Source organism: Leishmania major, chromosome 9, assembly GCF_000002725.2.
Source record: "Leishmania major strain Friedlin complete genome, chromosome 9".
Classification (NCBI taxonomy): domain Eukaryota; phylum Euglenozoa; class Kinetoplastea; order Trypanosomatida; family Trypanosomatidae; genus Leishmania; species Leishmania major.
The window spans coordinates 345,343-362,500 of record NC_007250.2 but is presented as its reverse complement, the minus strand read 5'-3'; the positions used below and the strand labels follow the sequence as shown (position 1 = coordinate 362,500).

The 17,158-nt window shown below is 61.0% G+C and overlaps 4 protein-coding genes across 4 annotated transcripts; all 4 read left to right on the top strand.

Moving 5' to 3' along the window:
- Nucleotides 1–210: 210 nt before the first annotated feature.
- Nucleotides 211–771, top strand: LMJF_09_0900 (putative ef-hand protein 5; the record flags this gene model as incomplete). The annotated part of the gene is made up of 1 exon (XM_001681212.1): nt 211–771. One exon carries the CDS (start codon nt 211–213, stop codon nt 769–771), a length of 561 nt encoding a protein of 186 aa, XP_001681264.1.
- A 2,356-nt stretch (nt 772–3,127) lies between these two features.
- On the top strand, nt 3,128–10,705 carry LMJF_09_0890 (putative phospholipid transporting ATPase-like protein; the record flags this gene model as incomplete). Its single annotated transcript, XM_001681211.1, has 1 exon — nt 3,128–10,705. One exon carries the CDS (start codon nt 3,128–3,130, stop codon nt 10,703–10,705), a length of 7,578 nt encoding a protein of 2,525 aa, XP_001681263.1.
- A 1,964-nt stretch (nt 10,706–12,669) lies between these two features.
- Nucleotides 12,670–14,124, top strand: LMJF_09_0880 (histone h1-like protein; the record flags this gene model as incomplete). Its single annotated transcript, XM_001681210.1, has 1 exon — nt 12,670–14,124. One exon carries the CDS (start codon nt 12,670–12,672, stop codon nt 14,122–14,124), a length of 1,455 nt encoding a protein of 484 aa, XP_001681262.1.
- Nucleotides 14,125–15,156: 1,032 nt separating this feature from the next.
- Nucleotides 15,157–16,737, top strand: LMJF_09_0870 (conserved hypothetical protein; the record flags this gene model as incomplete). Its single annotated transcript, XM_001681209.1, has 1 exon — nt 15,157–16,737. One exon carries the CDS (start codon nt 15,157–15,159, stop codon nt 16,735–16,737), a length of 1,581 nt encoding a protein of 526 aa, XP_001681261.1.
- Between the last annotated feature and the right edge of the window lie 421 nt (nt 16,738–17,158).

Here is a 17,158-nt window from a genome sequence, read left to right as displayed (position 1 = left end):
CACCCCTTATACTCCCTTGTGCGCCATCACCACTCCCTATCAGCGGTAGGTTCTCGGCCAACGCTTCATGTTCATCGCCCCTTCTCGCTCTCCTGCTTCTGCACGCTCCCCACTCCGCACCACCACCCTCACGTCCGCCTCGGCAACTTCCACCGCCAGAGAGCCATACGCACCAAACGGGATAGTCCGAGAGGATAACGCTACATAGCAATGAGCTGCGCCAAAGAAGCGTCCCCGAGCCTGTCTCAGCAGAAACGGAGCGACGTGTGTCGTGCTGGCCTCTCCGGGTTCTCCAGCGCCATCTACCGCGGTGCGCTGAACCACAGTGCCTCCGCAGAGCTGCAGGAGGGCTACCGCATCTTGACAAGTGGTCAAAAAGCAAACATCATCAGCGACAAGGACCTCTTCAAGGCCGTCCACGGCTGCGGTCTGCACACCACCGAGGAGGAGGTGAACGATCTTCTCCGTGTTGTGCACCAGGATGAGCGCACGCTTGGGCTGGAGTTCTCGGAGTTCATGATGTTAATGACGAAGGAGATCGATGAGAAGTCAATTGAAGAGATGCGGAGCGCCTTCAGCGTGCTGGACACAAATAAAACAGGCACCATCACCAAGAAGCAGTTCACGGAGCTCTTTGTCTCCTCCGGCGAGCACAGCAGTGCAGAGGAGCTGGAGGAGCTGATGCTGCTGGCCGAGACGTCGGAAGAGTTAGAGGTGGTGGACTACGACAAGCTCATCAATGAGCTCGCCATTCTACTAAACAAGATGTAGGGATGGACATATGGCAGGGTACGTTAACGTGAGGCGCCTGTGCGTGGTGATAGCAAAATGCATGTACGCATGCGTGCTTGTGCGCGGGGCGAAGGTGGATCTCATCTCTACGCTCACATGTCGTCTTCTTTTTCGGCAGGAGGGAGGGAGGGGGGGTCATCCGTTTCCGGCTCCATCCCGCTCTCGCGGCTCGCACGCTCTGTGCGGGCACCGCTAGTGGTTCTTTGGTGCGGTGGTTGTCTGTGTGTCCGCAGTGCACCACGTTGGCTTCCTTTTACTTATCGTTCGTGTTGATTCCCAACTGCCCCACCACCACCACCAGCAGCAGCCTTCCCTTCTCCCTCCCCCCCCTCCGCCCTGACTCCGACTCTCTCTCTCTCTCTTCACTTCGAGCGTTGCAGTCTTGTGCGCACGTGTTTCTTTTCGTTGCAGCTGTTCCTCATGCTTTGTGTGTGTATGTGTGTGTGTGTGTGTGTGTGTGTGTGTGTTGACCGCTGCTCCGCACTACGCGATGGGGCCCTGTCGGAGGGCCGGTGAGTAGAGCGGAACTCGTGATGCAGGGCAGCGAGCAACGGGCACAGCACACACAACAGGAAAGAGCGCTTGGTTTACTTCGAAATGACCACTAGGCAAGAGGTGGAGAAAGAGAGAGAGATACACGCATATCGGGATAGCTGCATGCGCTCCAACAGTGCTCGATGTAAAGTGAGTGTCTCGTGCGTGGTTTCTCCGCTTCTTTGCCTAGCCTTCTTCGCCCAACCCCGCACCCGACGGTCACTGCGCAGCCGCCCTGTTTATCTTGCACGCTCTCTGTATCTCGGTGCGGATCTGTGTGCGCGCGTGCATTGCGGTAGCGGAGGAGATGGGTGACACTCTCGCGATTACGGCGGCGCTGTAATGCGCCGAACAAGGAGGCAGGTACTATTGCGTGGCGAGCAGCGTGCATGAATGCCGGCCCTGTCCTTGCGTTGCTTGCACGACCCCTCCAGCTGAGCCACCTCATGTTTCTCGGCGCCTCACCCTCTTCTCCTCTCTCTTGCCGTCATGGCACTCCGCCCCCATCACCCCTGCCTTCCATCTCTCTCGCCCGCGCTTCAAAGGAATTCCTTCGATACAATACGCTGCTCTGCCGCCACACCTGCCACACAGACACACACATACACAGAGAAGAGCACAAGGAAGGGAAAGGGGTGCAGTAAGCGAGGTAACCACACGGCTGGGTTGCCTATCCTCCTCGCATCGCACTACTCTCCCGCCTCTGCCCCCGCCGTCACCGGCACCCTCTCCTCATCTCCCCCCCCCTACATAGCCCTTTGATTCTTTCCTTCGCTGTTGCTTCGCCTGCTTGCTTAACCACTCAAGCACATACACAAGAGCCCTCAACACACACGCGTGCGCGGAAGTTAGTTCAATATACCACGCTCTCCCATCTGCCTTTTCTCCCTCTCTCCCTCTCTGGTGCGCGTGCGTGTGCGCGCTGTCCTTCATCTTGCTTTTCAGAGCTGCAGCATCTACGCGAAGTGTGTGGATCCCTGCTTCTCTCTCTCTCTCTTCTACGCGCACACAAGCACGGCTCATTGTCAACTTTTCTTTTTGGAGGAGAAAAGGGAGAGTGAATTGTGTGTGTGTGTGTGTGTGTGTGTGTGTGTGTACCGTGTATGTGTGTGTTTTGACGCACGGCGAAAAAGAACAAGGCGGTACGGTGGCAGGAGCAGTTGTGTGGGTACCGTGCACGCGGCAGAGAGAGTACGCGGGGGACAGCAGAGCAGCACTTTCTTTTCATTGTTGTCGTTAGCAGAGTTCGCTGATACGCAGAAACGCCAACGCAACGTCTTCGTCGGTTGTGTCCCCCCCCCCCTCCTCCTCCTCCTCCTTCTCCTCCTATCTCCTACCTACTCTTTTTATACACACACACACAGATACACGTATCTGTATTGCTCTACCAAGCTCTGTATATCTTTGGTGTGTTCTCTCTCTCTCTCTCTCGTCTTCTGCCCGTCGGCCTCCTCGTCCCTGTGTGTGTGTGTGTGTGTGTGTGTGTGTGTCTCGGGCTTTGCCTTCTCGATTCTTGCTTCAATCCTTTCTTTCCTCTTTTCTCTGTTTCCCTCGTTGTCGTTGGCGCTCTCCTGTTGCTGTCTCGTGCGTGCGCACGTGTGCGTCGTTCTCCGCTGTCTCCTCACTTTTCCTCTTCGCCCTTTTTCGTGATCGAGAGACATCACCGGTGGCGGTCGTCGTGACGCCTGCGTATGGTGGAGGCGAGGATGGTTCGTCAAAGCCATCCCCACCACCTCGCCCCACCTCTCACGCACACCCTGGCGACGCTCGAACAGCGGCCGCAGCCGTATCAGGCCCCGTCATGGGCAAAGTAAAGGCTTTCCTCGGCAGCCTTGCCGCCGCCATACGGAGCACCGTTAGCTGCACGATCCCCGGCGACAATGTCATCGACGACGAAGACGAGGACAATTTCATGGCGGACAACGCCAAGGACGGCGGTGCGTCGGAGTCTGGGCAGGGGGCCTTCGTCGAAATCGACCTGCTGCGCAGCGACCGCAACCGACAGCGCAACTTTCCAGACAACTCTTTCCGCACAGCCAAGTACACGCTTCTCACGGCCTTGCCGCTCAGCCTTCTCTACCAGTTCTACAAGATCTCGAACATCTATTTCTTGCTTGTGATGATCATCGCGCTCGTGCCGGGGGCGAGCCCAATCAACCCCTTCAGCAGTATCGTGCCCCTGTCCTTCGTCATCGGCGCCGGCATCTTCAAGGACCTCTGGGAGGACTGCAAGCGACGCAGGGCGGATCGGCAGGCGAACGAAATGACCGTCTACGTCCTGCGAGCGTGCGCGGAAGTGTCCAGCAACGGCAGCGCGGCCGCCTCCGCGGCCGCCACCAGCAGTGGCAGCGGCACTCCTACCGGGAAGCAAAACTCCACGAGTGGCAGCGACGGCGCAGCCGCAGCGCCGTTGTGCGTGCACGGTGGCCACGATCACCAGCAGAGCCTTCGCCGCTGGCGGCAGCGCGTCGTGCGCGTTGTGTCGCGACCAAGCAGCCCAAGGGACGGCACCGCGGTCAGCCGCAACAAGTCATATGATGGTGAAAGAGTGCATGCGATGGAAGAAGCGGAGATGACCACCTACGGCCGAAGTTGCGGCGCATCGACAGCGTGCCCCATGGCATTGAGCCTTCGCCGCACTTCAGCGCCGCCTCAAGAGTCGGCGACACCGGACGCTGCAACGGAGCCGGTAGTCACGTTCCAGCCGGTTCGTAGCTGCGAAGTGCACCCTGGTGACATCATGCTCTTTCGCCTTGGTGAAGAGGTGAAGGCAGACTGCCTAATCTTGAACACGTCGCTGCCGGACGGGCTGGCGTACATCGAGACTGCCAACCTCGATGGCGAGACCAACGCGAAGACGCGCCGCGCCAAGATCCAGACGGTGGAGGCACTGGGGACAGTGGAGGACGTGGTGGAGAAGGCTCTCGGCGTCTCACCAAGCAACGCGGCCGCCGTGCACGCTCGCATGAACGGCATCGATACCGGGCCACAGGATGTCTGGGGTATGTCATGCGAAGCCGCTGCCCCAGCGAAGGTGCGCGTGGACTGCTGTGATGCGTTTGGCGGCGCTCACGCTGTTAGCACCCCTGAACGATGGATGAACGCGTCAGTAAGAGGGACAGCGGCGACGGACGCCAAGCGCCTCGATGCGTCACTGACCACAACCTCGCCTGCCGCCCTTGGCAAGGGTTTGGGGCGGTCGGCACTCTCGGCGAAGACCGCGGCTGCCAAAGGCGGTGACATGGTCGTCCACACCGCCATCTCCGAGTCGAGCGTTCCACAGGGAGGCCTGCACGACTACTCGCCACAGCGTCAGCACAACTCGCAGAGGCCGGTCGGCTGGGAGTGCTCAGAGCTCAAAGCGGCCGAGCACGACTCCGCTGCAGCGACAGCGGAGAGAGGGGCCGCCCCCCTCCGCCACCAGAACGAGAGCAGCTTCTCTGATCAACAGAAGCACTTTGCCAGCATCAGCGCCACCGGCATCCCCCTCGCACATAGCAGCGCGGACTTGAGTGCCGCGATGTCAGGCAACTTCCACACCGTGGCTAGTAATGTCACGTCAGACATGTCCCCAGAGCGAATTCTGCACCAGCGACTCATGACGTTGCAGGAGCGACTTGCCGAGGAAGGGCAGCTGGCGATGCCACTCCAGCTTCGGCAGCTCTCGGAGCATTACGAGCGTACCGTGCACAGTCGCACGAACAGCGCAGGTACGCGCGTGTCCTCCCTGCACGTGTACCCCCACAACTCCACCAATCGCGCGGGCGAGAGCAAGTATTTGCTCGACGACGCCGCCGAGCATCATCACAGGAGCCGTGAGTCGCCACAGTGGAGGGTGCCTGAGCCACGACGATGCGACGGGGCAGGTGATGCGGAAACGGCAGCCACACAACCGGGATTCGGCGCCAGCCTCTGTGGCCGGTCGCGTGGCTTCTCGGCGCCCGACAAATTTGGAGTATTTCATAACGAGCCGCTCCACGACAACCGCATCGCCGACGGCAGCAACAGGGCCTCTGACGCGGCCTCCGGCGTGGTTCTCATCTCCTGCCCCCCCACGCCAGACCTGTCAATGTGGTTTGGCCAGCTGCGCTTGCCGTCAGGCGAGATGGTGCCGCTCGGCATTGACCAGTTCATTCCACGTGGCTGCATCATCCGCAACACGGAGTGGGTTATCGGTGTGGTCGTGTACACGGGTCGCCACACCAAGATGCTGCTGAACCTGCGGCCGAAGCCGCACAAGGTCACGAACATGACACGGCGCCTGAACCAGATGAACATGCTGTTCTTTGCATTTAGCCAGGTGCTGATACTGCTGCTCTGCGGGCTGGCCATCTGGAGCAAGCGCGAACTGCTGCGCAAGGTGCCTGGGGCGAAGACCGATCACTCGGCCTGGTACATCCAGTGGAACCTTGAACGCTACTCGGACGTCTCGTTGTTTTGGTGGCGCTATCTGACAAACTTCGTGCTGGTGAGCTACCTCATTCCCTTGTCCCTTTACGTCACGCTGGAATTCAACAAGGCCATGCAGATGCTCCTGATCGGCGCGGACAAGCGCATGGCCGTCTTCGACGAGTTCACCGGGGTCATCAAGAGAGCGCGTCCCAAGACTTCTGAGCTTAACGGCCAACTCGGCCACGTGCGCTACATCTTCACAGACAAGACGGGGACCTTGACAGAAAACCTCATGACGTACGTTGGCGGCGTCGTTGACGGACTCACGCACAACGAAACGGAGCAGCCTGGCGGCCTCGGCCGTGCACTTCTTCGTCGCAGCACTGCATATACCGCGGGCAATGTCCTCACTAGCGTCTGTCCGAACAGCATGGGCTCATCCCATGAATCGTCGCTGCGCTGTGACCATCACAAGCATCTTCGCCTCAACTCGTCCCTCGGCAGAGAGGCAAGCACTCTCGGCGACGCTGCCGTAGCAGACAGTGTGGCGGGCATGCAGGATGAGGTCGCCCTCGTCTCCCCGCATGCCGCCGCGAACAACACCGGCAGCTGTAGCGCGGCTGGCGGTGGTGACCAACACTCCCCCACCCACACCTTCCAGCGCCTGGTGGCGGTGATGGCGACTCACATAGCCTCTGACGCCCACGCCGGCGGTGACGGCGACAAGGTCAGCCAGTCACCACGCACGGTGATGGCCGCCTCCCCCGCGACGCTGGTCGCCACGGGGGACATCGGCGCTACCTCCCCGCAACCGCCGCACCTGCCGCTCTCCAACAGCTACCAGTGTGGCAGCGGAACGTTCGGCGGGAACACCTTCCCGGGCTTGGGCAGCGCGGCCCCTGGAGCGGTTGGTAATGAGCCTGGGGTTCTCGGCAGTGCGGTCGGGCTGCGCAACATCAGCGAAGCCGTGCTGGAGCGCGAGCCGCTATTCTGCTACCTGCGTGCCATTGCTCTGTGCCATTCCGTCGTGTGTTTTCCAGTGGACGCAGTCAATGGCGTAGCGGACTCGCAGCACGTGGCAGAGAAGGGTAACGGCGCGCCGCAGGAAACGAAAGGGCACAAGGACCGTCGCCGCGACAAGGATCGCAACGCCACCGCGGCAGCGGGCGAGGGCAGTGCGTCACTGAAGCGGAAGAGCAACCACCGCCACTACCGCCATCACAACCGTGCTGACGACCGCGCAGGCAAGGGAGCGCCGAGGCGACGTCGCGGCAGCACTTCCACTGCAGACCCCGATCCCTCGCGGGGGCATCATCAGCAGAGCCACGAGACTGCCCGCCACACACCCGATCTGGTCCCTCTCTCGAACATATTATCTCTGAACGATATTTCGGTTGGTAACTTCGTTGAGATCCCCTACGCCGTTCCCGCCGGCCCCGCGGTATGTGAAAACTTCGAGCCCTATACCGCCAGTGGCACCAACGGCGGCAGAAGTCTCAGCATGTCGACTCACGACCACCTCACCCGCGCCAACACTACACCTTTCCTGACGGCGGCGGCGAGTACGGATGGCCGCGGCCAGCATCAATACCATCATCGCCAGACAAACACGAATTCCATAGTACCAGCGTCCACGACGATGGACTTGGGGCTCCTAACGAAGGGCATCTTCAATTTGAGCAGGAACAACACAGCTCTGCTGCACGGCCGCACGAGTAGCACGAGCTGGTACCAAAATCGCTACTTTAATCGCGCAATGCATAATCGCAACCTTAGTGCGCATGTGAGCCACGATGGCGGCGAGCGCAACCCTACCCATGCCGCTTCTCCTTCCACGACAATGTACTCACCCGGCAGCGCTGGGGAGTTTGCAGAAGAAGCAGCTACCCGCGCGGAGGCGGGCGAGTCAGCAGCTCCAGTAGCGGCCTCCGATCTTGAGCCGTTCATTGACCGCAGCAAAATCTACGAGGGCCAGTCGCTGGACGAGATCGCCTTGGTGAACGCGGCGCGAGAGAACGGGTTCTCGCTCTTCGAGCGGACGGCGAAGCAGATCTATATAAAGGCGCTCGGCCGCGTCATGTGCTACGACATCATTGCGGAGCTCGATTTCACGCCGCAGCGCAAGCTGATGAGTATTTTGCTGCAGCGAAGGCCTGATTTAGACTCCGAGGCGGCGGCAACATCGGTGGCTTCCGGCGTAAGCGCGCACTACCACCGCAGGGCACCAGAGAGCTCCGCTGCCGCAGCAGCAGCGCGCGACGCATCCGAGTTGTTAGCGGCGACCGCCTCAGGCGTCTTGCCCGAGTGTGGTGTAGCATCGCGGCCACCGCAGTCGCAAAGCCACGACGGTCTCTGTGCTTTCCCCGCGCAGGGCAAGAAGACGAACGGAGACAGTGCCGCGAGCTCGCTGCCAGGCGGGGATGCGCGGTTGTGCCAAACTAAGACAACCTCGGTCTTCGCCACCCTCACGGCGGCTGAGTTGCTGCTGCCGCTGTCGCGCCCATTCACCGTCGTGCTCACGAGCGAAGCACGCAAGAGTACGGCAGAGCAGGGGGAGGAAGAAGACGGCAACAGGAGCGCCGACGGACCCGCCGCGAAAATGCTTCCGCCACACAGCATCCTCTTGCCGCCTCCGACGAAGCAGCAGCGCGTACCCCACTTGGGCAGCTCGAGTGTGTTCACAGCAACGCCTACACTGAACAGCACGCAGCAGGTGGCTTATCAACCGTCTGGCGGCGACATGTCCTCCTACCACGACGGTTTCGGGAGTAGTGCGGGCTTTGGGCTTGCTGCGGCAGCCGGTGCGCCGGCCTCGGCACCAGGGAAGTATCTGCTACTCGTTAAGGGGGCGGACAGCAGCATGATGGAGATCGTGAACATGCAGAAGCGTGCCAACGTCCGGGTGAAGAACAAGATGCTGAAGGAGCTGGATGCGATGTCGCAGATGGGCCTGCGCACCCTCATCCTCGGCCAGCGCTACCTGCGCGAGGAGGAGGTGCGTGGGTGGCTGCCAGTCTTCAACGATGCCCAATGTGCGATGCAGGACCGCAGCGAGAAGCTGCACAAAGCCTACGCGCTCGTAGAGAAAGACATCGACATTGTTGGCGTCACCGCGGTGGAGGACAAGCTGCAGGAGGAGGTGCCGCAGACGCTGGAGTTCTGCATACAGGCGTCCATTGTGGTGTGGATGCTGACGGGCGACAAGCGAGAGACAGCCGTCACCATCGCCCACACGAGCGGTCTTGTCAAGGCCGGCTACACCGACTACGTGTGCCATCTCGACGTCTCTGACATTATCGAGGAAGAGGCGTTGCTGCGCCAGAAGCAGCGGTACAAAGAAACGTGTCGCCGTAAGGTGAAAGACGGAAGTGGCGATGGGGCATCATCGCTGGAGAGCGTTTCTTCGAGCTCGTCGGACGCCGATAATGCCTTTCATTCACCAGTGGCGAGCACAACAACCCGAGCACACCTGAGCGGGTCGTCTCGCACGCATTCGCTGCAGCTGCCCAAGGCACTGGCGCAGGCGGGCAGCGTCGACTGCGCCACCGTCGCCTCCACTGCAAGCCCGCTGCAAGAAACCGCGAACAGGATCGCAGGCGGTGATTCCATAAAAGCTGAGACGAGCATCCCTGTCGACGCGGCGCAGAGCTTCCTCATGCACAAGTGCGCCCGCATCGAGGAGCAGCTGAAGGCGGCCGAGGAGAGGTGTAGCGAGGGGCAGGAAGTGCTTGACGGCCGTGTCGTCGTCATTGTGGTGGATGGCAAGACTCTGGACTTCATCTTTGAGGACTGCAACCGTGCACACCGCTTCTTCCTCCTTGGTAGTCGCTGCCGCAGCGCTGTGTGTTGCCGCATGACCCCGCTCCAGAAGGCGAAGGTTGTGCGGATGTTTAAGCGCAACGCAAACGCCGTGGTGCTCGCTATCGGTGACGGTGCCAACGACGTGTCCATGATTCAGGAGAGCAGCATCGGCGTCGGTATCATGGGCTTGGAAGGGTCGCAGGCAGAGCTGGCAAGCGACTACGCCCTCCCGAAGTTTCGCTTCTTGAAGCGGCTGCTCTTCGTCCACGGCCGCTTCTCCGTCTTCCGCGAAGGGCACTGCGTCGTCTATTCTCTGTACAAAAACGTGATTGTGACGGTGGGCATGGTTGGCTACCAATTCTATGCTGGCTACTCGGGTCAGACACTGATAGACTCGTGGCTGCTGGGGATGTTCAGCGTCTTCCTCTGCTCTCTGCAACCGCTGATGATCGGCATCCTAGACAAGGATGTCGAGGACGAGCTGGCCGAGTCCCTGCCGAGGCTGTACCCGCCCCTGTCACGCGAGTCCATGTACTTCTCCTGCACGTACATCATCAAGTGGCTCATCGATGGCCTCATGGAGGGTCTCATCTTCTTCTTCTTCCTCATGTACACGGTTGGCGTGCAGGACAACTTGTACACGTACATGACCGCAGCCATCGAGGACTACGGCGCCACCTTCTTCACGATGCTCGTCCTTGTCGCCGACCTTCGTGCCGGCACCCTGGTGACGTACTACATGCTACCCTTTGCGCTCGTGATCGGGCTGGCCATCATCCTCGTGCCGACCCTCGAGTTCGCCTACGCCGCCCTGCACGACCTCGCCGGGAGCAACTGGTTTGTGTACGTGGCGAACGAGCTGTACGGCACGTCTGGCAAGTTCTGGCTGATGCTGTTCTTTGCCTGCGGGGTGTTCGTCATCTTCACCATGGCGTCGAACATGTACATACAACTGTTCGCACCGTGGCACAATGCAGGTTTCGCCATGCGCGCTGCCCACAGATCGAACCACCGCGTCCCGTACCAGCACACCAAGGAGGAACTGAAGGCCGAGTACGCGCGGCTGCTTGCCCGCTACGAGGAGCTGACCAAGTTGCAGCAGCAGCAGAAGGAGTCTGCAGCGAAGAAGAGCGGCGCCAAAGGCAAGACCCAAACGACGACAACGGCAGCAGCTGCAGCGCGGTGAGATGGATATTCACAGTACTTGGAAAGGAGCAAGGTCGAGGAGGGGTGCGAGAGGGAGAGTGTGCAAACTGGCGTGCTCATCTCTCTCTCTCTCTCATAGTGTGCATCGGCCCTCTACCCGCGGTCCGCCCCTCTCTCTCTCTTTCTATCCGTTGCTTCCCAACACGCTCCACGTGCATGTGAACAGCTCGCCAAACGAAGAAAAAACTGAAATGCAACGTCTGTTACGACCCCCCTCCCTCCCTCCCTCCCTCCTCTTCCTCCACAGCAACAGCGCACGGCTTGTTGACCTGCGTCGCCTCCCCAGTACGGTCTGCGGATGGGCGTATGAGGAAGCGTGTGTTCATGTGTGCGTCGAGAAAGTCGGCGAGAGACGGTACGGGCACCACAAGCGGCACCGTCGCTGAGCAGCGGTGTGCAGGCCCAGGCCTGCCCTCCTCGGCGACCACCCCTCTCACACCTATATATGCGTACCTATCCCTCCCTCACCCCCCTCCCCTTGCTGCTCTGTGCTCTATACCTTCTGTTCCTTTCATGTTGGGCTGCCCATCATATGGGGCCATGACTAGGTGTGGTGCAGCGACGAAAACGCACAACGTGCACGTACAGGCGCTCGTCATCTACTGATCCTTGCTCCTTCTTCAGACTTGGACGCGCAACGCCCCTGCCTCGTCCTCTCTATCTTTCTCGGTGTGCTTACGTTGCAAGTCTGTGCGCCTCTTCGTCTTATTTTTGTTCTCCTTGCGTCTCTTCGACGCCGTCCCTCCCTCTCACGCGCGCACGCTTATCTCTCTCTCTCTCTCATTGGAAGAAGGAGAGGACGGAAGAGAGGAGGAGTGGTTGTGTCTCGTGGCCGCGCGTGTGTCTGTCCGTCTGTGTTTCTGGTTGTGTGTGTGTGTGTGTGCGTCTTGGCTGTTGCACCATCACCTCCCCGCCTCACAGCACCCACTTCACATAGCACTACTCCGCTTCTTCACGTTCCTGTAGATATATACCTGTGTGTTTGTGTACCCCCCCCGCCTGCTCCACCCCCCCCCCTACCACCCCCTCTTGCTTTCTCTGTAAAAGTATCACCGTGACATTCACGCCGCCAGCAGCGCAGGTTGCCTTTAGATCCCAAGCACACGCTGCGCCCTCAAGTTCCGATCGAACAGACAGAGGGGCGCACCTAGACTGCTACACCCTTCACTATCTTACCTCGTCTTTCTTTCTTGTACCCTCCTCTTCTCTCGTGGCCGCGCGTGTGTCTGTCCGTCTGTGTTTCTGGTTGTGTGTGTGTGTGTGTGCGTCTTGGCTGTTGCACCATCACCTCCCCGCCTCACAGCACCCACTTCACATAGCACTACTCCGCTTCTTCACGTTCCTGTAGATATATACCTGTGTGTTTGTGTACCCCCCCCCGCCTGCTCCACCCCCCCCCTACCACCCCCTCTTGCTTTCTCTGTAAAAGTATCACCGTGACATTCACGCCGCCAGCAGCGCAGGTTGCCTTTAGATCCCAAGCACACGCTGCGCCCTCAAGTTCCGATCGAACAGACAGAGGGGCGCACCTAGACCGCAACACCCTTCACTATCTTACCTCGTCTTTCTTTCTTGTACCCTCCTCTTCTCTCGTGGCCGCGCGTGTGTCTGTCCGTCTGTGTTTCTGGTTGTGTGTGTGTGCGCGCGCACGTCCCCGTAAGTGCTTCTCGTTAGCCTCTCCTTAGTGCACGTGTACCGGGGGAGAGGTTTTGAACTTCGCACACCAGACAGACGCGCTGCTCTATCTCCCTCTCTCTCACTTCGCTTCCCCGCCACCCTGCCATTGCCACCCACCCGACGGCATCTGCATCGGCCGTGGCACCCCTCCCCCCCCCCTCTACTCCTGTGTGTGTGCATGTGTGAGGGCATTCCACGTCGACAGTTTTTTGATTTGCTTTCTTCGTTTTCCTCGCTCTTTCCCTCTCTCGCTTCTTCGCCGCTGCCATGCTCCGAGCCGCCTTGCGTCCGTCCTGCGTGCTGCACGCCGCGCTCCTCTCCTCGTCGTCCTCCGCAGCTGTTCACAATGCCGCAGCGAGTGAGGCGTCCATGGCCAGCAACGCCATCTCTTCAGCAGCGGCGTTGCTATGGATGCAGAATTCCCAGTCACACGACGGTGCCGCTGCGACCATGCACACGCAGCAGACCGATGCGACAGGAGCAGCAGAAGTGCAAGATCATGGAAACGCATTGGTCGTACTTGAAGAGGACAACACCAGTGGCAGCAACGGCTACGTGGACTACTTCATGGGCGGCTTCGGCCCTCGGCATCTGGCAGAGGTGACAGTGGTGCCGGAGAGTGCAGGTGCGAGGGCTCACCGATCACTTGACCACGCGAACAAGGCAGATGCGGCTGCAGCAGCGGTGGAAGCGTCATTCTCCTCGGAGACGGCGACGGCAGCCGCCGCCGCTTCGCCCGCACGGCGCGCCGAAGGCGACAATGGCGCTGTGGCGAGGCGGCCGGTGATCACGAAGGCCCGTCGAATCCGTCTTGCATCTGCCGCTTCGCAAGCAGCCGAGGTACTTCAGTCCGTGGGCAGTCCTGCCACGGCTCTCCTGCTCAGCCAGCGAGTGCAGCAGCTGCAGGCCGAAGAAGCGCTCCTGAACGCGTCGCTGCAACGGCTCAAGGCAGAGCGCGACTTGGCAACAGTGCAGCACACGTGTGGCGAGGAACTCGACAACTACCGCCGTGGTGTGCAGCAACGCGAGCAGCAGGTAGTGCGTGCTGCCATAACCGCTGGCACACGCTCTCAAGATCCTCTCGTCAGCTACTCCCAGGAGAGCGGGGGCAGCGCCGGAGGAGACACGCTGCAGACGGTGGTGGAAGCCGACCTGCTGGGGATGCCCGCCACCGCCGATGCGGAGGCGGCCACAGCTGCGGCGAAGAAGGCGGTGCAGAAGAGTGGCAGAGCCTCGCATGTCGCTGCCACGGTGATTTCGGCGAAGAAACAGCTGCGCTACAGCGCCGCTGCGGCGGGCGGGCACAAGGCTAACGCTTCACCAAAGGCACTCTCACGGCAACCAGCTACGCCAGCAGCCTCCAAGAGCAAGAGGCCCTCGCTAGCGAAGCAGACGGCCGTGAAGGCGCGTGCTGGGAAGCAGCTTGCTGCAGTGTGCAAGCGCGCAGCCAAAGACAAGCCAAAGGCACCGTTGCGCATGAAGGCGAAGACGCCAGCGCCCGCGGCGGCAACAGCCAAGGCTGCCGCTCAACGACAGAAGGCGAAGGTTAAAGCCGCCGCCACGAAGCCTCCCCGGAAGCTGACCAAGAAGCCGACCAAGCCGCGAGCAACCACGAAAGCGAAGTCAGTGCGAGCACAGCCCGCCGCGAAGGCAGCACCGTCGACCCGCAAAACAGCTGCCAAGAAGCGGCCGAGGTATGAGAAGCGCCCGACGCGGAGATGAAGGAGTGCGGCAGGACCGCTGACAAGCATCGCGACAACAGCGATGAGGGGAAAGACGAAGCCGCAAGAGTAGATACAAAGAGGGCTTGTAGAGAGCGCACGAGGACAGAGGGCGCTGATCCATGGGCAGATGTGTGCTGCATCTCTGTGTGTGTGTGTGTGTGTGTGTGTGTGTGTGTGTGTGTGCATGTATGTGCGTAAATGACCCACTTTCCCACTTTCTCTCTCTGCTGCTCATCGATAGGCTCCCCTTCTCTATTGCCCGCCCCCTTGCACGCTCCTGTGACCGTTTGCTCTCTCTCTCTCTCTGTGCGTGTGCGTGTGTGTGCGCCTCCATCCTCCCGTTTCTCTCGTTCTTTTCTGTTGTTTTGTGTATTGTTGCCAGTCTTCGTACTCCCTCCCCTCCCCTCCCCCCTCTTCCTTCCCCTGTCTCCTCCTCCACACAGGAAGACTGCGCATGTGTGCATGAGATAAGCAGGGATATGTGGCAGTCGCAGCAGCGGCATCTCTCGCAGCCGGTGGGTAGGCGAGCGTTATCCCTCTTTCTCTACTTCAGTGCTGTCGATGCGCTGCTGCGTAAGCCGATAATTCTCACATGTATATGCAGACACGTGTGTGATGCGCACGCGTCATGTGTGGGACCTTAGCGGCCCTCTCGGAGGGTATGTCTGTCTCTCTGCGCATGCGTGATCGCCTCCATCGTCTCGTGGAAGCATCATTGCACCTCCGGCGTTCTTTCATCGTTCCATCCCACCCGCCCGTTCCTGAAGCAGGTCGGCTCTGTCTGTCTGTCCGTACCCATCCCTCACCCCTTCACCGCCCCTCATCTCCTTCCGAACAACGCCCAAGCACACCCGCTGCAACCGTCATCCACGTGAAAGCAAGCGCCTTCCGGCAGCCCGTATACTGTGCTCTTCCCTATCTACTTGGCTTTGCTACTCACCGAGCACTGCGGAGGTCACGGCGGTTGCTGTCGCCTGGGGCGCATACACACACCACACTACACCTCCGCCGCCGCCATCTCCGCGCCTTCATGTACTCCTTCAGCCTTGCCTCAAACCGCAAGAGAGCCATCCCCAACGCCTCAGGGTTGGCGCCACCAGCAGCCGCGCACGTGATCCGGGCCCCGTCCGAACTCAAACCCCATCAGCGTCTGCCGCAGCCGCTGAATGAGGCCGCCGACGACGCCGCCGACGATGACGTGATGCAAGTGTCCAACGCACGCTTTGGCTGGCACCCCGCGCATGCGCACGCGCCGACCTCGTCGCTCTACTCTGTTCGCCCGCCGGCTGAGCAGCTCGTGCACGTACATAACTTGAACGCCTATGCGGGCCTTCGCGACGCCGCGGACTGGTCTGTCGAGGTGCAGCGTGAGAGGGAGCAGAAGAAGCGGCGAGCGCTCGCCCAGCACGAGGCCGTCAAGCTCGAGGAGCAGCGGCACCGTGACGCGCACGAGGAGCAGACAAAGAAAGAGATGCAGCAGCGCCGGCTGGAGCGACAGCAGGAGCGCGCGGAGCTGCGTGAGGCGGATGCAATGGCCGACTTCCAGGAACGCAACACGCAGTTTCTGCAGAACCAACTTTGGCTTATGCAGCTGGGGAGCTACGTCAAGCAAACGGATGCGCAGCACAAGGCGCATGTACGAGAAGAGCTCCACAAGAGCTCCTCCAGTCGCAATCATCTAGACGTAGATCACGCAAGTACGACCTGCTGGACCGGCACCAAGGCCAGGGGTCACCACGCCTCCGCGCCGTCCACCGAGATCGACCTGCGCCAAGCAGCGGAGGCCACCGAAGAGGCGTACGTCCGCCTCAGCCTTGCCTATCGCAACGAGGCGCAGCGCTCGCGTGCCGCCGCGGCGATTCTCCATCCTGGCGAGCTCACCGGCAAGGGGCGCTCTCGGCTACAGGCGATACGCCCCGCCGGCGCGTTCGCATCGCCTACTTCACCGTCAGCACCGTCACAAGCCGCCACCGCGGTCAGCACGCCGTCGCACAGCCCGGCGGCGTCACCCGCGCCAGCCGCGGTGACGGAGGCCGCAGCGAAAGTCTCGGCGCCCTTCCACACAGCACCGCCCATGTTCACTCATACATCGACGGAGAACATGGGCCAGCACGCGAACGCCATCCCGTACACGTACATCCCCGAGTACTTCGACGCCCCGTCCGCCGCCGCAACCACCGGGAAGGTGCCTGCCCCACACCGCGCTGGCGAGTCTCCGGAACAGCAAGAGACGGGCGCTGTGATGCCCCTCCCCCTGTCCCCAGTGCCTGTCAGCCGTGACGTCACCGGTGCACTGCAGGCCAGGTATTACCCGTGGGCCCTCTACAGCGCTGCCACGGTGCGCAAATCGATGCTGCCACCCCTGCCGCCGCCGCGAGAAGCGTCGCTGCCGGTCCGCCGGTGGGGCGCAGCGGAGCTGCGCGACTCGATGTTCGGTCACTGCATTCTGGAAGATGGCACGATCCAGGACCAGTGCGAGCGCAAGAAGGTGTGTGCGGCGTACCTGAGCTACACCACGCTGCCACGCGACAACGCCACGGCGACGTCGAATGCCGCTGTAGAGCCGCAGGAGCCGCTGCACTTCGGCAAACGGATGGACATATGGCTGTGAGGCATGCAAGAGGGGATGCACTCTCGCGTGTGTTGATGAGCTGTGGTGATGGTGGTGGTCCGGGTGCGGACAGCCGTGGAAAGGAATGGCAGGGAGGGACCGTCGGCTTCGCGGAGGGGACGCCTATGTATGTGCGTGTTGCATGGTCTGCCCTCGCCCCTTCCCCTTTCTCTCCTCCGCCATCTCCTCTCTCTCCGGCGATGGCTGAGCGCCACACATGCGGTCCAGATTAACACTCCTCGTCGCATCTGTGTCTGTGGGTGCGTTGGACCGTTGGGCCGTCGCGTTGTGCTTATTTCGTGCATGTAAACTATCACGGGTGGGTCGAAGGCTTGCGCGGGACGGGCGCGGAGGAAGAGGCGCGGGGTGCACGTACGTGGGTGTGGGTGCACGACCTGCGTGCGCATCACCACCACCTCCG